This window comes from Polypterus senegalus, chromosome 3, assembly GCF_016835505.1.
Source record: "Polypterus senegalus isolate Bchr_013 chromosome 3, ASM1683550v1, whole genome shotgun sequence".
In the NCBI taxonomy this organism is placed as follows: domain Eukaryota; kingdom Metazoa; phylum Chordata; class Cladistia; order Polypteriformes; family Polypteridae; genus Polypterus; species Polypterus senegalus.
The window spans coordinates 141,101,981-141,119,752 of NC_053156.1; the positions used below are offsets into that span (position 1 = coordinate 141,101,981).

General features: G+C 35.0%; 1 protein-coding gene across 1 annotated transcript in view; it reads left to right on the top strand.

Annotated features, from left to right (window-relative positions):
• LOC120525581 (gamma-aminobutyric acid receptor subunit rho-2-like) overlaps positions 1-17,772 on the top strand; it is a 100,111-nt gene that overhangs the window by 40,651 nt on the left and 41,688 nt on the right. The window contains exon 3 of the mRNA XM_039747997.1: positions 15,800-15,867. Within this exon, the coding sequence (XP_039603931.1) occupies positions 15,800-15,867 (68 nt within the window). The remainder of the gene's footprint in view (positions 1-15,799; positions 15,868-17,772) is intronic.

The following is a 17,772-nucleotide window of genomic DNA, read 5'->3' on the forward strand; positions in this document are numbered from 1 at the left end:
ATACATGCCAATTAAGTTACTGCTATGTTGTATGATATTAGTTTTTAATTTAATGTTCACTATAAATCACATTTTTACTAATATAGAATAAAAATAATTATTATAAAGCAGGCATAATATACATACTATTAAATAAGAAATTCAAGAATTGCCAGGATTGTAACTGACCAGTTTATTGATTAGGCAAACCTCCAGGCTTGGAGTATTTTTGCTCTTTATATTGTAGAGTTCTTCAAAGACACATTAACTTGATTTTGAAAAATAAAGAATGACACAAAAAAAAAATATATATGTACCGTATGTATTCAAAATCTGTATTAACCTAATATTGAAATAAGGATGGAAAATAAGATAAAGGACAGATTTCAAAGAAAAACAGTACTAAAACTAAAGTAAAACTATGAACCTAAAGAAAGTAAAGAGACAAGGAACTAACAAACGTAAATAGTAAATCTGTAAAGATTAGTGCGGTGCATCATGGGATTTGGAAGACCACCTGTAATGGGCTTATGTAGGTAATCAGACAATCAGACCGAACATTGCTAATATGCAAAATTAATTTAAGACAATGTAATAAGTTTAATTGGAGGTGGACAGTTGTATTGAGTCTAAGTGCTCGTAAGTCAGAGGCTATATAGTTTAAAAAATAGATTATATTAGTACAGGTTTCTTTGTGCAGTTTCAGTGCAGTCTTTTTTGTTGTTACTTGTTAGAATCACATCTGAGAATGTTCTGTTTAATACTATAATTTATTTGAATTAGTACTTCTCTCCTTTTCGTTATAATAAATTCTTATCATTACCTTACCTTTTTGCTAGCCCTCCTTACCGATCACATGAGGCCTCACACACACAATAATGTCTGATCATTGTATAAAAATGAGGCTGAGGCTTGTTCCAAACGAGGACTTTCCTGTGAACATTAGTGACAATTAGAGTAAGATATGGCAGCTGCTTATCACTTTGATTTTTGGTTAGTGTCATGGACTGATGAATTCAATTCTACTGACCTCTGATCATTAGAACACTGCTCTCTTGATCAGTCCCTTCATTGCAACAGCAGCTTCAGCAGCTTTGACTTCATAGCCAGTGCCAGTGTGAGTTCATTAAATTGAAAATGCAATTTATTATGAGAATTTGCATACCATATGAACAAGCAATATTAGATTGATTCACAGCTTTTCACCTAAGTATGAAGTATACTGTATTATTAATCACTGTGCAGATTATTTGATCAAAAGTTTTGCTGTTCTTTAAAAGGAAATAATGTTTCATAACTTGTATTGCCTAGGAAGACCTTGCATAGTAAATTCAGTAGACTGGAAAAGACTGCAGTTTGTACAAGTTACAACAGAATGGTAAAATTGTGTATTTTAATGTTTCTTGTTTTCAGTATTTCAGAACACACTGTCCATGATCTGTAAAAAAAGACAGTGCATCTGTTTTGTAATATTATTTTCTGAAAATTAAAATCAAATGACTAAAACACATAGAAAAGTCTCATCAAATAACATCTTAGCCCCTTTTCCTCAAGTGTAACTATGAACTGAAGATTATAGTAGTGGTATAATAGGGCAGAAATATGCACATGCCCATAACTTCCAAGAGAAAAAAATCATAAAGCATATAAGACAGTAGTAACTGAATTATTTAGAACAGCTGTTTGGGGCAGGGACCAAATTCTTTGTTAAAGCTAAGTTCTTTTACAAACCAGGTTTATGTAATTTGAGCATTTTAAGTGACTTTTGTATTGCTTAATATGCTAACATTGGTGGCATATCTTGCAGTGTTATCTTTGGTACATTAGAATGAAATATGATATTGAATATTCTGTGAACATATAAAGTTTCAGTTTTTCTTAATGTGAATTTTACAATGCAGCACAATACCCATCATCCAGGGGGTGGCAGTTACATATGTTTATGAATGAGTGTTAATTGTAGATTAAAATGCCATACTGTAAATGAACAATCTTATCTTATCTTAATTTGATCCTACACTATTTTTTCAAAGCACTTTTTGTTTGATTTAAAAAAAAGAAAGCCTCACACATTACATTAACATTTTCAAAAATATAGAGAATGATCACATTTTCTTGTATGGGATTAGAGCTAAATATTCTTCACCACATTTTGGTGTCCTTTTGTGCATGCTACCGCTCAACAACTGGTCAATAATTGATATGGAATATGTCTGAAGATTATTGTCAGAAGTAAATGTTAACTGGGAGATGTTTAATGAATACAGAAATGTAGTCAGCTAAGGCAAAGAAAAATCAAAAAGTAAAATTGAATAACCATGACCAAAAGGATGAGATGTTTTTTACCTGCCAAGAACAAAATAAATTCTTTATGAAAATTCAAACCTGGCGGTAGGGCATACTTAGAAAAGAAACTCACTACACTCAGAGAACCCATGTGAAGTCATCTGTGCGAGGAATGCAGAAGCATAAACAAAAAAAATATATTAAAGAAACCAAAATGTGTTAAACTAAATCAAAATCAAAAATACATCTCATAAATGGAATCCACATGTCAAAAAAAATTACAAAATACACAAAAATACACACAATTTTTTAAAATTTTATTGGAAGAAAATAACATTCTATACAATCAAGTTGAACTTATAAAACAAAGAAAATAACATTCCATGCGATCAAGTCAAAATTAACAAAATAGAATTGAACCCCCTCCCAAGAGAAAGTGAGGAGAACCAACATCATGGGCAAAAATTTAAAAAAAAGCAACATAAAGGGGAGAATGCCCTTTTCCTTGATATAAATGCTTATTCTAGAATTTTATTAATTAGATCTTGCTGTATTTTAAAAAAGTTTTGAACAGATCCTCTAAGCTAAAGAGTCAGATTTTTTCATTTTCAAATAGTATAGAACATCAGTTACCCACTGACTTATAAAAGGTGGGTTGGAATTCTCCAATTGAGCAAGATAAGTCTATGTGCCAGTAGTGTGGTATAGGCAATTGCAATCAATTTGTTCTTCTACACGTTAAGCTCATCTAGGAGTCCAACAACTGTTAGTGGGTTTGGAGTGATTGGGGGGCAAGTGGGGGTGCTGTCCTTAACGTTTTATACTACTTCTCTCCTCGCAGCTCAGAGAAGCCACTCAGTGAGGCACCTTATCTTCTTCCCTTCCGGTGCTCACCCATTTGCATGAGTGTTCACAGACAGATTTGAACCTTGCTCAGAGTTTGTTCTTGTCCTGAACCTAATGTCAAACACCAAAAAAATTGGAATAAATAGGGTAAGTATGTGGATAAATTGTTTCTGCCAGGACAACTATTTAATTTCAGTTTAGTTCATTTTTATACAGCTTTTATGAAGAGAACCTCAGAGAGCTTACATACTGTATTTACAGATATACTCTAAAACAGAAACAGGATAGAGTAAATAAATGCTACATTTTACATGCATGAGAATATTTCAGTTTAGCTGTGTAATAATAACTAACAAACAAATTATTTACTTTACCTCAAATACTAATTAAGTCAGTCAAGTAGCTTAAGTAAAATTTAGTATTCTAAGAGAATTCAAACTTGGAGAAGACATGACTATCGGCAGATTTGGCTAGTTAGCAAGAGAGGACAGGAAAAAATAGATATACATTTTTCTTTAAAAATAAACCTGTGGTATTCAAGTCTGACTGCCTTAGGCCAAATGGCTGTGTTAAAAGTGTATTATTCATATCTGACTTTTTTTTCAGTGCCTTAAAAGTTTTTCTTATTTACTTAATCAAATGAACTTGGGAGCACACTATTAAGTATTGTAGTTGTCCAAATTAGATTACTTCCCAGTGAACAAATACATCTTACATGTGAAGGTCAGGGTAATCCATTGATTCAGCAAACCAAATTAAAATTAGCATTATAACATTTAGGGTAAGAATCCATTAGTCCTTTAGTGCTTGCAATTGTTTGTGCTTTTGTTAATGCTTGCCGAGAGTATTTAAAATCCAGAAAAGAAATCACCATTTAGGAACCTGCAGACTGAAAGCTTCCCTCTCTGCTAACCAAGGGTTTCAAGCTTAGCAGACAGTCATTTTTGGTGATGGGTGCAGATTGTTCAATGATTACATTTACATAAAAATGTTTTTTTGCCCCATTGCTGATTTTCTATTTTATTGTAAATATTTGATTCTTACAATCTTCAACTAAAATCCAGTATAAGTTAAAGGCATATGAGTGAACAAATAACAAGGATTTTGTTTTCTTATGGTATTTATTGAACAAACAAATTTAAATGCATGAGAAACTTTGACCGCTAGTTAAATCAACCTGACTAAAGAAATAGATATATTCAACTGATTAAACAAAATGAGGTACAATTACAACCATTCCTGCTCTTTGTAAGCCTCACTTACTTTGACTCTTATCTTAGAAATAAGTTGGGAGCGCAAAGATTCAAAAAACTTATGATGTTATGATCAAAAAAGAAGGTCCCGAATAGATCAGAAAATAATTTGTTTGTGTGTCTGTCTGGGAAGAGCTATCCAAGTATATTTAATGGTCCGGGACTCTACCAAACCACAGTAAGAGCCATAATCTCCAAATGGAAAACACTTGGGGCAGCAAGAAATCTTCCTCAGGAGATTTTAAAAATTTTTGCCTGGCCTGCCAAAATTACTCCCAAGAGTTTGGGTAAAATCATCCAAGGGATATTAAAAAGTATCCAAAGTACTGCAGGTTTCTCTTGCCTCAGCAAAAGTTAGTGTTCGTGATTTTAAAATCAGAAACACAAAGGGCAAAAATAGACTTAATTGAAAACAGAAATTGGAATCAACTACTAACAAAAAAAAAAAAACAAAACAAAAAACAGCATAAATGCTCATTTGTGATTTGTCAGGAAGCAGCTGGATCAACCCCAAGCAGTTTGGAATATATCAGATAGGCAGGTGATGTAAATGTAGCACTTTTTGACAAACACAGCATTCTACAATAGGAACATCATACCAGACCTGGATGGCCTGCCACAAGTGATTCTGCTCTGTATCAGAAAATGTTTAAGTGGCACGACCAATCATTTGCTCTTGAGTTTGAGGGGTAGTTGGGTCATACATAAAAATAAAGACCCACAACACCAAATAAAGACTACATCAGAATGGCTGAAAAGAAGCAATAGAAAATGTTTGGATTGGCCCAGTCAAAGTAGAGATTTAAACCCAAGGACTATGCTATTTTTGAATCTGAAATGAGCTACTCATGCTTTAAAGCCTACCAGTGTTTCAGAATTAAAGCAGCCCTGCAAGGAAAGACTGTAACTGAGTTTAAGGAAGCATTTGGTTGCAATAATTAGTGCAACCAGTTATTAAATGTAAAGGGCAAATCACGAATTAAAGAGAAAGAAAGTACTTTCTCACCTAACAGGTCTAAATGCTAAGATAGTATTTTTACAGGAAACCCACTTACTAAGTAAGGATCAGTTCCGCTGCAAAAGACTGGACTGGCCAAATGTTCCATTCTAGTTTTACGAAGAAAACTAGAGGTGTGGGAATTCTCATACATAGAACAGTACCATTTGTAGCATCAGATGTAGTATTGGATCCTCAAGGGAGATATGTAATGGTCATGGGAGACTTATCTAACTGTAAAATGATTTTGATAAATGTTTATGCACCTAATATTGATGATAAGGAATTTATACAAAATTTATTTGCATCCATTCCCAATCTGAACACTCATAAAGTTATAATGGCTGGGGACTTTAATTGTGTTTTAAATCCACTTTTAGATAAGACTTCCTCCACAGGGGGAACGGCAACTAACACTGCAAAGATAATTACAAAGTTTATAACTGATCACAACTTATCAGATCCCTGGAGGTTTTTAAACCCAAATTCAAGAACATATTCTTTCTACTCACCAGTACATCATTGCTACTCAAGGATTGTTTACTTCTTTATAGACAATAACTTCTTGCCTAAGATTAAATCTTGTAAATACGATGCTATTGTTATTTCAGACCATGCACCTATGATCTTGGAGCTGAAATTACTAAGCCCCATACACTCACCCCAGATGCGCCTCAACCGCTTCTATTAGCTGACGAGAATTGTACTGAATTTATATCCAAACAAATCAAATTCTTTCTAGAGACAAATACATCCCCTGAGATCTCTGCAGGAATACTCTGGGAAACTCTTAAGGCCTTCTTAAGAGGACAGATTATCTCATATCTTTCCCACAGAAATAAATCCGAAGCGAAGAAAGTAGCAGAGATAAAAGCGAAATTACTAAAATAGATGAAGAACATGCCAGACTACCAAGCGAGACTCTACATAGAGGAGGCAGGCTCTACATTCAGAATTAAACCTCTTGACAACTAAAGAAACTGAACAACTAATTTACAAATCCAGACATCATTATTATGAACATGGAGAGAAGCTAATAAGCTTTTAGCTCAACAAATTCACAAGCAAGAAGTGCATACGCAATCTCGGTAATCACTAACACGAACGGAGATAAAATCATCAACACAAAAATATAATGTACACTTTTAGAGACTACTATAAATCCCTATATACTACTGAGTTTAAAGAAGACAATATACAATCTAATGCATTTCTGGATACATTACAGATACCACAAATTGACGCTTTTAGTGTAGAGGAACTTGATAAACCTCTGTCATTATCAGAATTACTGGATGCTATAAAGTCACTCCAAGGTGGAAAAGCAGCAGGCCCTGATGGCTACCCTGCAGAGTTTTACAAGAAATTCTCCGCTCAGCTAGCTCCCTCCTATTAGCAACATTTACAGAAGCCAGAGATAACCAATCTCTTCCACAAACCTTTGCCAAGCACTAATCACTGTCTTTCCAAAACAAAATAAGGACTTATTACAATGTGCATCATACAGACCAATTTCACTTCTGAATAACGACGTTAAAATACTCTCTAAAATCATAGCTAGAAGGATGGAGAAAGTGCTCCCCTCGTAATATCACAAGACCAAACTGGATTTATTAGGGGCCGACACTTATCTTCAAATCTTGACGCCTGTTTAATGTAATATACTCACCAACTAAATCAAACACCCCAGAAATATTATTATCATTGGATGCAGAAAAAGCATTGACATGATTGAATGGAAATACCTTTTACTATTTGGAGAAGTTTGGGTTTGGCCCGAACATTTGTGCATGGATTAAATTACTGTATACTAACCCAGAAGCTTCAGTTTGCATCAATAACATTTGCTCAGACTACTTTAAACTAGAGCGTGGCACAAGACAAGGATGCCCTTGTCACCACTGCTGTTTGCAATTGCCATTGAACCACTGGCAATACATTGTCGAAATACTGATCAGATAAAGGGGATTAGCAGAGAAGGACTGGAACAGAAAATCTCATTATATGCAGATGACATGGTACTGTATATATCGGACCCAGAAAATTCTGTGCCTGCAGTCTTAGCAGCACTCACAGAATTTCAAAAGATCTCTGGTCTCAGAATTAATCTGAATAAAAGTGTACTCTTTCCAGTGAATTCTCAAGCATATAATATTAGATTAGACACCCTACCTTTTATCATTGCAGAACAGTTTAAATACCTCGGGGTAAACATCACAAGTAAACATAAAGCTCTTTATCAACAAAATTTAGCGTCTGCATGGAAAAAATTAAACAAGACTTGCATAGATGGTCAACCCTTCATCTCACACTAGCTGGAAGAATTAACACTGTTAAGATGAATATTCTTCCTAAGCTCCTTTTTTTATTTCAAAACATACCAATATACATTAATAAATCATTCTTTAAGCAATTAGATTCAACAATAACCTCATTTATTTGGAATTCTAAACATCCACGCATCAAAAGAGCGACCCTACAAAGACAAAAGGCAGAAGGCATGGCTCTACCTAACTTCCAGTTTTATTACTGGCTGGCAAATATACAGGCGATAAGAACCTGGACATAAATAGAAGAACATACACAGGCATGGACCGCAATAGAAGTAAAATCCTGCAGTACTTCTTTGTATTCCTTGCTCTGTGCTCCAATAAACACACGTTATCGGCAATACACTAATAACCCAATTGTGCTCCACTCACTTAGAATCTGGAACCAATGTAGAAAGCATTTTAAGACGGAGAAGCTTCTTCTGTGGCACCCTGCAAGAGAACCACCTCTTTCAACCTTCACAAACATATGCAGTTTTAATATCTGGAAAAATTTGGAATTAACTTGCTTAGAGATCTTTATATAGACAACGTCTTTGCATCCTATGAACAATTACATTCCAAATTTAACATTCCAGCTACACATTTCTTTCACTATCTTCAAATCAGGAACTTTGTTAAACAGAACCTTCCAGATTTTCCTCATCTTGCACCCTCATCCACGCTGGAAAAATATTGCTCAATTTCAAGGAGTTAGACTCCATCTCTACAATATATAAAATCATTTTACAATCCCTTCCTTTCAAAGATCCAAGAGGACACTGGGAAAATGATCTCAATTAATATATCAGAAAAGGAGTGGAAAGTAGCAATGCAGAGAATTCACTCAAGCTCCATATGCAAAGCATACAATTATACAACTCAAAATTATATATCGAGCACATCTGTCTCGACTAAAACTCTCCAAAATGTTTCCAGGGCATGATCCAACCTGCGACGTTGCAACCAAGCCCCAGCCTCACTAGGTCACATGTTCTGGGCCTGCACCAAATTAACATTATTCTGGACAAAAATTTTTAATTACCTCTCAGACAGCCTTGGACTCACAATCCCTCCTAACCCATTAACAGCTGTGTTTGGGGTTCTTCCAGAGGGCTTAAAGTGGAGAAAGACAAACAAATTGTGATTGCATTCACTACACTCTTGGCACGCAGACTTATTCTGATAAACTGGAAGAACCCAAACTCTCCTCTTCTAAGTCAGTGGGAAACCGATGTGTTATATTATTTGAAATTGGAAAAAATCAAATACTCAGTTAGAGGATCCGTACAGACTTTTTCAAAACATGGCAGGATCTAATCAGGAATATTTTAAAATAAGTTTATAAAGCACAGAGAATTTATTAATTTAGGTATTTTACAAGCCTTAAATTTTACACGTTTGGCTTGCTCTCTCTCTCAGGGTGGGGATCGATCTGTTCTTAACATAATTCTTCTTTTTGTAAAAACTTGATTGCTATGTATGGATTGTAATAAAATTAATAAAAAAAAAAAAGTTAAATGTAAAGGGCAGTTATTTTTTAACAAAGTGTCAGTCAGTGCTGGATACCTTTACTCAATAGATGAAATAAGTTAAATATTTATTTGTTCTCTAATCTGCCCTTGTCTAATACAAGATTTTGACTGAAGGTCTGAAAAGATTTGGTGTCAAATATTTGCAGAAACAAAGAAAATGGGAAGGAGACAAATATTGTTATGAACCCTGTGACAGGAGAGGCAGTTGCAGATACACCACACGGGTTTGGGCACTCAGAAGGCTAAACATATTCACTGTTTTACTTCACAGCAGACAAGTCAAATCGTTGATCTCTAGTTCACCTATGCAAACCTCTCTACTGTTAGAGCCATGGGGAACACTACCAAAGCAATAATAAAGTCATAATTCACTTGCTTTTTGTCCCTGCTCCCCGAGTACTCAGGATGGTCATGAACCATACTTTGTTACACACCTTTGAACCAGTAGCCAACTTGTTGCAATCCCCATCTTGCACATGACTTCTCAGGACCTCCTGACTTATTTCTTTTCACATCCACTCTGCTGCTCACAGTACTTCAGCTTCTCCATCCATCTCTGGTTATCCACACAGGGGCCTCCTCATGCAGGCAGATCCTTGCTGTCGCCTCCTGCCTCCAGAAATGCAGAACTATAACACTCTCCAGAAAAACATGGTAGCCCTATTTAAAACACCTGTGTCATGGGATGCCCAACCCTTGCATAGCACTCCCTAGAATGCTTATAATTTTTTGAAACAGACAGAATCCACAGAGTGTTTGTTGTCAGTCAGGCAACTGGCTCCACTCTGTTAATACCTCAGTCTCCTGCATTAAACACTGTTTTTCACTGGTCACCTGTCCAATTAGTATGCACTTTCACTTCCTGGCTGCAACTATACTTTTCCAATGAATGTATTCTTTATATGTAAGTTTTTAAAAGGTCTTTTTGCCTTGGCCAGGTCAGTGTTAAAACCAACTCTAATAGCAATGACACACCTCAAAATAGGCAGCAAAGGACAAAACATTCAAACATTGAAGCGGTGGTTCGCAAAGTTTGGGGGGAGGTGAGAGAAATTGTAGGGGGTGCCTGAAATAGTGCAACACTTCATTAAGAGAGTATAGAGTGGAAGGATCTAATTGTACACAGTGCATCAGTAGCACCTTGTCACTTTAACAGTTTTATTCTGCCAACTCGTCGATTGTGTTGTTACATTCATCATAGACTACTTTGTTTTTTTTCAAATTCATGCCTTGGCTCATTCTTGCAAGAATCCTTTAGTATGCATCGATAATCAGGATGGAAAAGTGGGTCATATTCAACAAAAAAAATGAGCAAAAAAAGAAATCAAGAGAAAATGACATCATCTATAAGTGACAAATCTAATAGATCAATTTTAATGCTTTGGTCAAGAAGATGATAATAAATGTAAGAAAAATAGGAAGCCCTTATCAGAAGAGTGAAAAAGCACAAATGCAAAGCTGATTTCCTACAGTATAGATTTATATGCTTGTTTATTGAAGGTGAGCTCTATTCCCGTTGTGTTTTGTGGATAGAGTAGCTCCCCCTTGGCCGCTTAAAACACTGTTAAACTCAAGAGACATATAGAAACAAGGCTTCACATGCACTCTAAAATACTATTGATTTTTATTGCAATAATGACAGCAATTTACATGGTTAGTGGGAAATCAGAACTAAAGTAAGGAACATTTCAGAACAAGCACAAATAGCATTCTTAAAAGCCAAGTGTAAAAAGCCTTACATATTTGATAAAAGTCTTTTTCTCCAGCTTCATTTGTAAAGTAAAATTATGTACAGCGATGAGTTTGCTCACCTGCTTAAAAAAATATCCCTTGCTATGAAATTGTTGTGCAATGTATTGATGGCCTGATATAAGACATTTAGAGCAAATGATTAGACAACTTTTTCAGAGTGAAAACAGTTTTGATTAATCAGCTGAGAAAATTTGTTTTTTTCTTTTGAGACACTAGTTTAATAAATTTCAAGCCAATCAGATCTTAACAGAAATAATTTTTAATGGGTACCGATTATGAACTTAATGTTACAAGGGGATAAAAAAGTTTAAGGACAGCTACACTAAGAGGAAAATAGTATTTACCTTGTTTGCAATAGCTGGTTTAGTAACAAAGAAATTACTGCTAAGGTACATCACACCATTGTCAAGTGTTTGGTCAAGTGAAAGCAGAAACTTGGGAGAATTAATTTTCTATTGTTAAATTCTTAAACTCTGCCTAGATCACTTGATATGAAGATAAGGTCTAATGACTGTGTGGTATTCAAATGTTAAATGAATTTGACAGATAACAGCATAGTGTGATAGCAAAGCTTTTTTCTTATTTAAGTGTTGCGTATAACAATTAGCCCAGTTGACTTTGTAGTTACAATTTAAACCTTTCTTAACTCTATAACAGTCTTTAATTTAAACATTCTGGTGCATTCTGGCAAAACAACTATTGTCTAAAACAATTGTATACCTAACTTTTGACTTTACTTGTTTTCTCTGCAATCTTATTCCATTTTGATGTTTTCACTTGGCCTGTACTGTCTATCTGGCTGCAAAATCATTCTTGTATAGTGTATGAGTACAAATATAGTGGAGCAAATTTTTCTAATTAGTTAAAATATAAGGTGGTGGTCTTTTATATTTCTTTTCCCTTTACCAATGGATTTTGTATATGTTTTTTTATTCTATTTAAATGTTTTGAGATGTGCTGAATTAATTTGTGACAATGTGGTTTTGATATCTTTTCTGGGATCATCTTGGGTTTCTGAGGTCACCACCATTTTGTACATGGTTTCCACAGAGTTGCCATGTTTCAGTGCCTCCAGCACAATGCTATTTTCCTGTACTCCCTTAATCTTCTCCATGTTATTACCATTTGAGGTTTAGCCCAGTTGGGGTATCAGGGAGTGTTAAGTAGTGCTTAGAACCCTGATGCATATTATGGACCAAACTTTTAGGGGCTTTTAGGAACAGCATGTTGAAATAAGAGACTTCTAATCTTGTGTCTTTCACCAGACACAGGTTGTCCTGTGGCCCAGAAGTGTTTCTAAAGGAATGAATGTGACCTCTTTAGTATGTACAGGGTGGTCCAGATCTAATTATGCAATTTTCATTACGATATAACTTATTAAGTGTGTTACTCAGAGCCTGTATCTAACTGAATGGAGGAAAAGTTGGACATTACATGGAATATCGGTGAATTAATTCAATGTGAGTCCATTTTGGTTTATTACAAGATATTTCAAACAATTCTTTTGTCTTGTATTGTTTTCCTGCATTGCATTAAAAGTGGCATAATTACATCTGGACCACCCTACAGTATACAGGCTGCGGCTTAAAAAGGACAAGGGTTCAGCTATTGGAAGGTAGGAAGGTTAGATACACAGGACAAATGGTGTTGCAGGTGAGAAACAGGCAGGGTTTGGTATAGGTTTGAAGTAGAAAAGTGCTGATCAGCTAGAAAGGAGCTTTCACTAGTTAGTCAAAACTTAGAAGGCCAGAAAGTGTATTGTTTTGTTGTTCTAGTTTTATATTTTGAGTCATTTCTTGTCTTCATAAATCAATTTATTTATATTTATTTGGAGTCTGTGCTGCTTTTGTTTTGGCTTGGCAGTAGGGCTGGGTATTGTCACATATTTCCAAATTTGATTAAATTCTGATTCACAAGGGCTCAATTCAATTTGATTCTGAGATCAATTTGATTCAAAATTGATTCAGCTAGTGTATGATGGCAAGGGTTTGAATTACCCTAATGTGTTTTTGTTTTATTTTAATAGTTGATGTAAACTATACAGGTAATCCACAAAAATATACATCATTTAATCATAAATGAACAATGTGGCCCAATGCATATAATTTCAGTTTTCATTTACCAGCTCCTCAATTGCCTTAAAAGACAATGACAAGCAATGAATACTGTTTTCCAATGTTATTTGCATTATAATAAACCCCATTGTAGGTTATTAAAAAGTGAAAACTGAAGTCAGGCAGTCATTTTCTAACCCGCTTAGTCCTGAACAAGGTCGCGGGCGTCTGGTGGAGCCTATCCCAGCTAGCATAGTGCACAAGGAAGGAACAAATCCTGGACAGGGTGCTAGTCCATTGTCGGGTAAGCACACATACATACACACCTGAGCCGCACACCAGGTACAATTTGGGATCATCAGTTTACCTTACCTGCATATCTTTGGACAGTGGAGGGAAACCAGGAACACCTGGAGAAAACCCGTGCTAACAGGGGGAGAACATGCAAACTCCATGCGGGGACTACCTGGGACGTGAACTCTATAAATCAGTATTGTACAAAGGCCCAGGGATAAGTCTTAAACTAGGCCTTTTACCTTAACTTAAAAAGTCAAGTTGCTGATCATCAGTGTTAAGAGAATAGAGGCAAATTAAGACTTTTTTTTACATGTTGGGAACTGGTATGTCTTTCTGCACAAAAAGAAGCTGTTGTACATGTTCTGGTATAAGGCAGGTCCTTTTTGCTATAGTAATGTCACCAGAAGTTGAAAATAATACTTCAGCTGAAATGCAAATTACATGAATACAAAGATACTTGTTTTTCTGACAGGCCAAAATGGGATACTCTTCAGCATGCACACTCCACAAGGTCAATGGATCTTGAGAAAGAGGAATATGTGCAATTTCCCTGTATCTTACAGTTTTTTCCTGTGCTGTGTGAGCTGCAATTTTGGTTGACACCAGGACTTCTGATGTGTATGTAGGCTCTCCCTACAAGCTCCATGAATACAGAGGACGCCTTTGCCATTTTAGTCATAGTAAGGCTATTCTCCATGGGACCAAGGAAGATGTCTTGCTGCTATTCTGGTCCAATGCTTTCAGGTCCAGCATTGTCACATTCCTGTTGTAGATGAAAATATTCACAAGTAAACATAAACCTGAAAGCTTATTGGGAATGTTTTTGGTTACTATTAAGTTTAATATTGCCATTATAAAGGAAATACTGTTCATCTATTGACAAAAAACAGAATGACAATACAGTTTTATAACTTGGATCTCACCTTCTCCAGCCCTGCAGACTCAGTTTTGAGAAAGTGGAATCATAGTCATGATGCCACTGTGTTATAGAACTGTCTCAGTCTAGCATGCCTCTGTTGTAACAGTATTACTGGTCAAGTCAAGTAAACGTACCTCGAATTCAAGTTGCATTTGCAATTACATTGCAATATGTCAGAATCGGTCAAGCAATCGTGTGACAGACAGAATTTTGAGGGCAGCTTGTGAGGCCAAATTCAAAGTGTGTTCAAAACACCTGGTGTGAAATATCTCCAACAAATCCACAGTGTGTATCATGTTTGCTGCATTATCAGAGATGATGACTGGATTTTTATCTTTAAAGTCCCACACATTTAATGCATCAGTCAGCACTGCAGTAAGATTACTTACTATGTGGCTGGAGTACATAGTTGTAGTCTGCAAAGGATGCAAAATGAGTTGCCAAGGAATCATTTATGTAATGTTGCATGTTAGTAATACATACTGTGGCTCTAATACATGCCGTAGTTTTTTGAATCCACTATATGACCATACATCTTTACAGATAAAAGTCACAATTGACTCTGTTATTTTTTGGGCATGCAGTGAATTTAATGTTTCCCGAAATTAAAGTAGCAACTGAAACAAAGATGATTTGCTACCTGTTGTTAGAAATACAGGAAAAACTGCAAGAGACACTAGACACAATAACAAAAGACAAGACCAGGAAATGTTTCTAAGAATGGCTGAAGTGCCAGGACAAGTGTATTGTATCTAAAGGGGAGTATTTTGACAGTGACTACAATGAAATTGCTGTAAGTTGTATAATAAAGTTTATTTTAAAAAATCCAGGAATTTTTGGGTCCACTCTCATGTTGACATAAAAGTTGTAACACAAGACAGGCAATGTAACACAGAAAAAACTTGCAGGTCTTTGTTAGTTCAGAGATTTCCTTTATAAGCTTATTTGTTTAGTATGTCATATTTGGCATGACAACAGTTAGTCAACTCTCTTTTGCTCTAATGCACGGCTGTGAGTGAGAGAAGACTAAAATGTTATGTTGCAACTCAAGGCTATTTGTCTCCAGTTGAGGTAAAAGTTTATAAAACATAGAAGTTTACCCGACACTGTTAAAAGCTTGTAACAGGAACAGTCAAACATGAGAAAGTGGATTATTAGCTGGCTGTTATTTATTAGCTTCTTATACCTGGAATTTATCTTGCACACTTAGAAATGAGTGCCATTGCTCTGGTTTCAACTAAAGAGCTATAGACTGTATTTTTTGCCGCATGATCATTGTCTATAATGTGGTTTTATATTTTTAGTTTGTCTTTTGACTCTTTTCTGTGTCTTCTGACACTTTGTAAGGAGAAATGTGACTTTTTCTGACACAAAATGTTAGACATTAATATTCTCATCTTAAAGTATGGCTTCCACTCATAGACAGGGTTCAGCTACTGGCACAGAGGATCATCTTGCAGGAGTAGATCCTGTAGGTGGTTGAGGATACCAAACTAAAAGGCTCTGTAGAGAATAAATTCAAAATAATGATTACAGAAAATCAGCTAGTATTTTTTTTTGTCTGTTTTACAGGTCCTGCAATTCCTGTAGGTGTAGATGTGCAGGTAGAAAGCTTGGACAGCATTTCTGAAGTTGATATGGTAAGTATGTAAAAAGAAATATTTCTGTTTCCGCCGCTAACAAGCCTACTTAAGTAATAACTTCAAAATGACTTTTTCCTAACACTTTGCAATTCAAAAGCTATAGTTGTGTTTGATGTGTAATACTGAAATAATCCATAGAGTTAAAATACTTCAAGCTGACATTACTAGAGATTGTAATGAATCTGTTTTTAACAATGTATTAAATTAATATCTTTGTTTTAAACAATTTGGAAAGTAACATTAAAAAAAATCTAAAAAAAGAGTTTAGTTTAAGATACATTCAAGTACAGAAACAGATTTTTTGGGTATTTTAAAGCTTGAGTAAATAAGGCACTTCATTAGGAGTTTTATATAAATAGGCAAATATTCACACTGATTGTGTACGAGGAGAAGCCGGCTTTGTGAGCTCCACATAGCATTTTCTGTTTAGCTTCCTTTTTAAGTTAACGATAGGTTCCACTAAGGGTTTTTTAACACCAGATGCTCGTTTATTTATTTTTCTTGCTGTAACTGCTAATGCTTTTGATAACCAGAGGTGCGTAATAATATGTCACATTAAGTCCATTACTTGAACTTATGTATATTTCTGAAAAAATATGACTTTTCAGACTAATGTTTTGCAGTGATACTTCTTATTTCTACTTGCATACCTTTCTAATGAAAAAAATGTTCTTTTACTTTTGTCTTGGTTCAGATTGAATCTCATCCCACATTTTGTATTTCTGATTTGTGCTTAATTGTTTTATTTTTTCTCATTATATTTTAGTTTGAATTTTGTAATTTGCTTTCCTTAATGTTGAATTATCTTTTCTCGATTTCTTTTGTTTGTTTATTTTTTTCCCAGTTATTTCCATAATTGTGTAATTTATAGTTTAAGCCACTAAGGCCTTCTAAGCCATTTTTTTCTGGTGTTTGCTTGCAGTGTTTTTGCAGTCTGCCCTTTTATTGCAACAAACTGGAATTTTACCCCAAGTGTTACATATCATTTCTTTCAGCAGAAATTGCACTTTTTAAAGAAAACTACGGTAGTAAAACCATGTATATTTTACAGTTTAGCTAAAATGGTGTCTAAATGGCCAAAAACTGGTCAAACATCTTTCAGATTCTCAGTTCTCCATTGAAAAAATACAATAGATTTAACAATTTTGGGAAAATAAAACTGCAAACACATACCTTCTTGTTTGGTGGTAAATTCTTTTAGCCATGCTATATATGAATAACCCCACACACCTTATCAGTCTCTTTGCACTTTATCAGTCTCTCCAATGTAAATTAACGATGATCCGGTTACTCTGTAGTAATTCCCTTCCTTTTACTGATGAATAGTTTACTCTGTGGTAATATGAGCCCTTTTCCTGATCTCTAAAACATGCAGGTGAAACAGAGGATGAGACAGAGCTATACTAAAACTGATTCTACCTGAAGACTCCGTGATTGGAAACACCTCTAACTTATGTTCATATAGCTTACGTGTGGTTGGGAAGTCAACTCAGGGTGTGATTGGTTTTCCAAAATGTCATTCTTACAATGTTTTTTTATGGGAAGTCTATATATGAAGTCCATATGTACAGTTACGCATTTAAAGGCACACGCATTCACTGCTTTTTTAGTCCAAATTCACCTAGTGAATCTGTCATTAAGGTAAGGAGGTTGGCAGGATCAATTAATAAACTTTCCTTAAATTATGACTTTCTGAAGGTGAAATCTAGTCATAAGATGTTTAATTAAAAATATGTGAATATCATTTGCTAAAGCAGTCTTTGTGACCAAATTACATTTAAAAGCCTTAAAATATAATAAACTTTGTAAATTCATCACAAGCTGTATATCTACAGTATTTGGTAAATGGACATATATCATTTATTTTATAGCATAGGTGTAAATAAGTGTATTTTGCTGAAA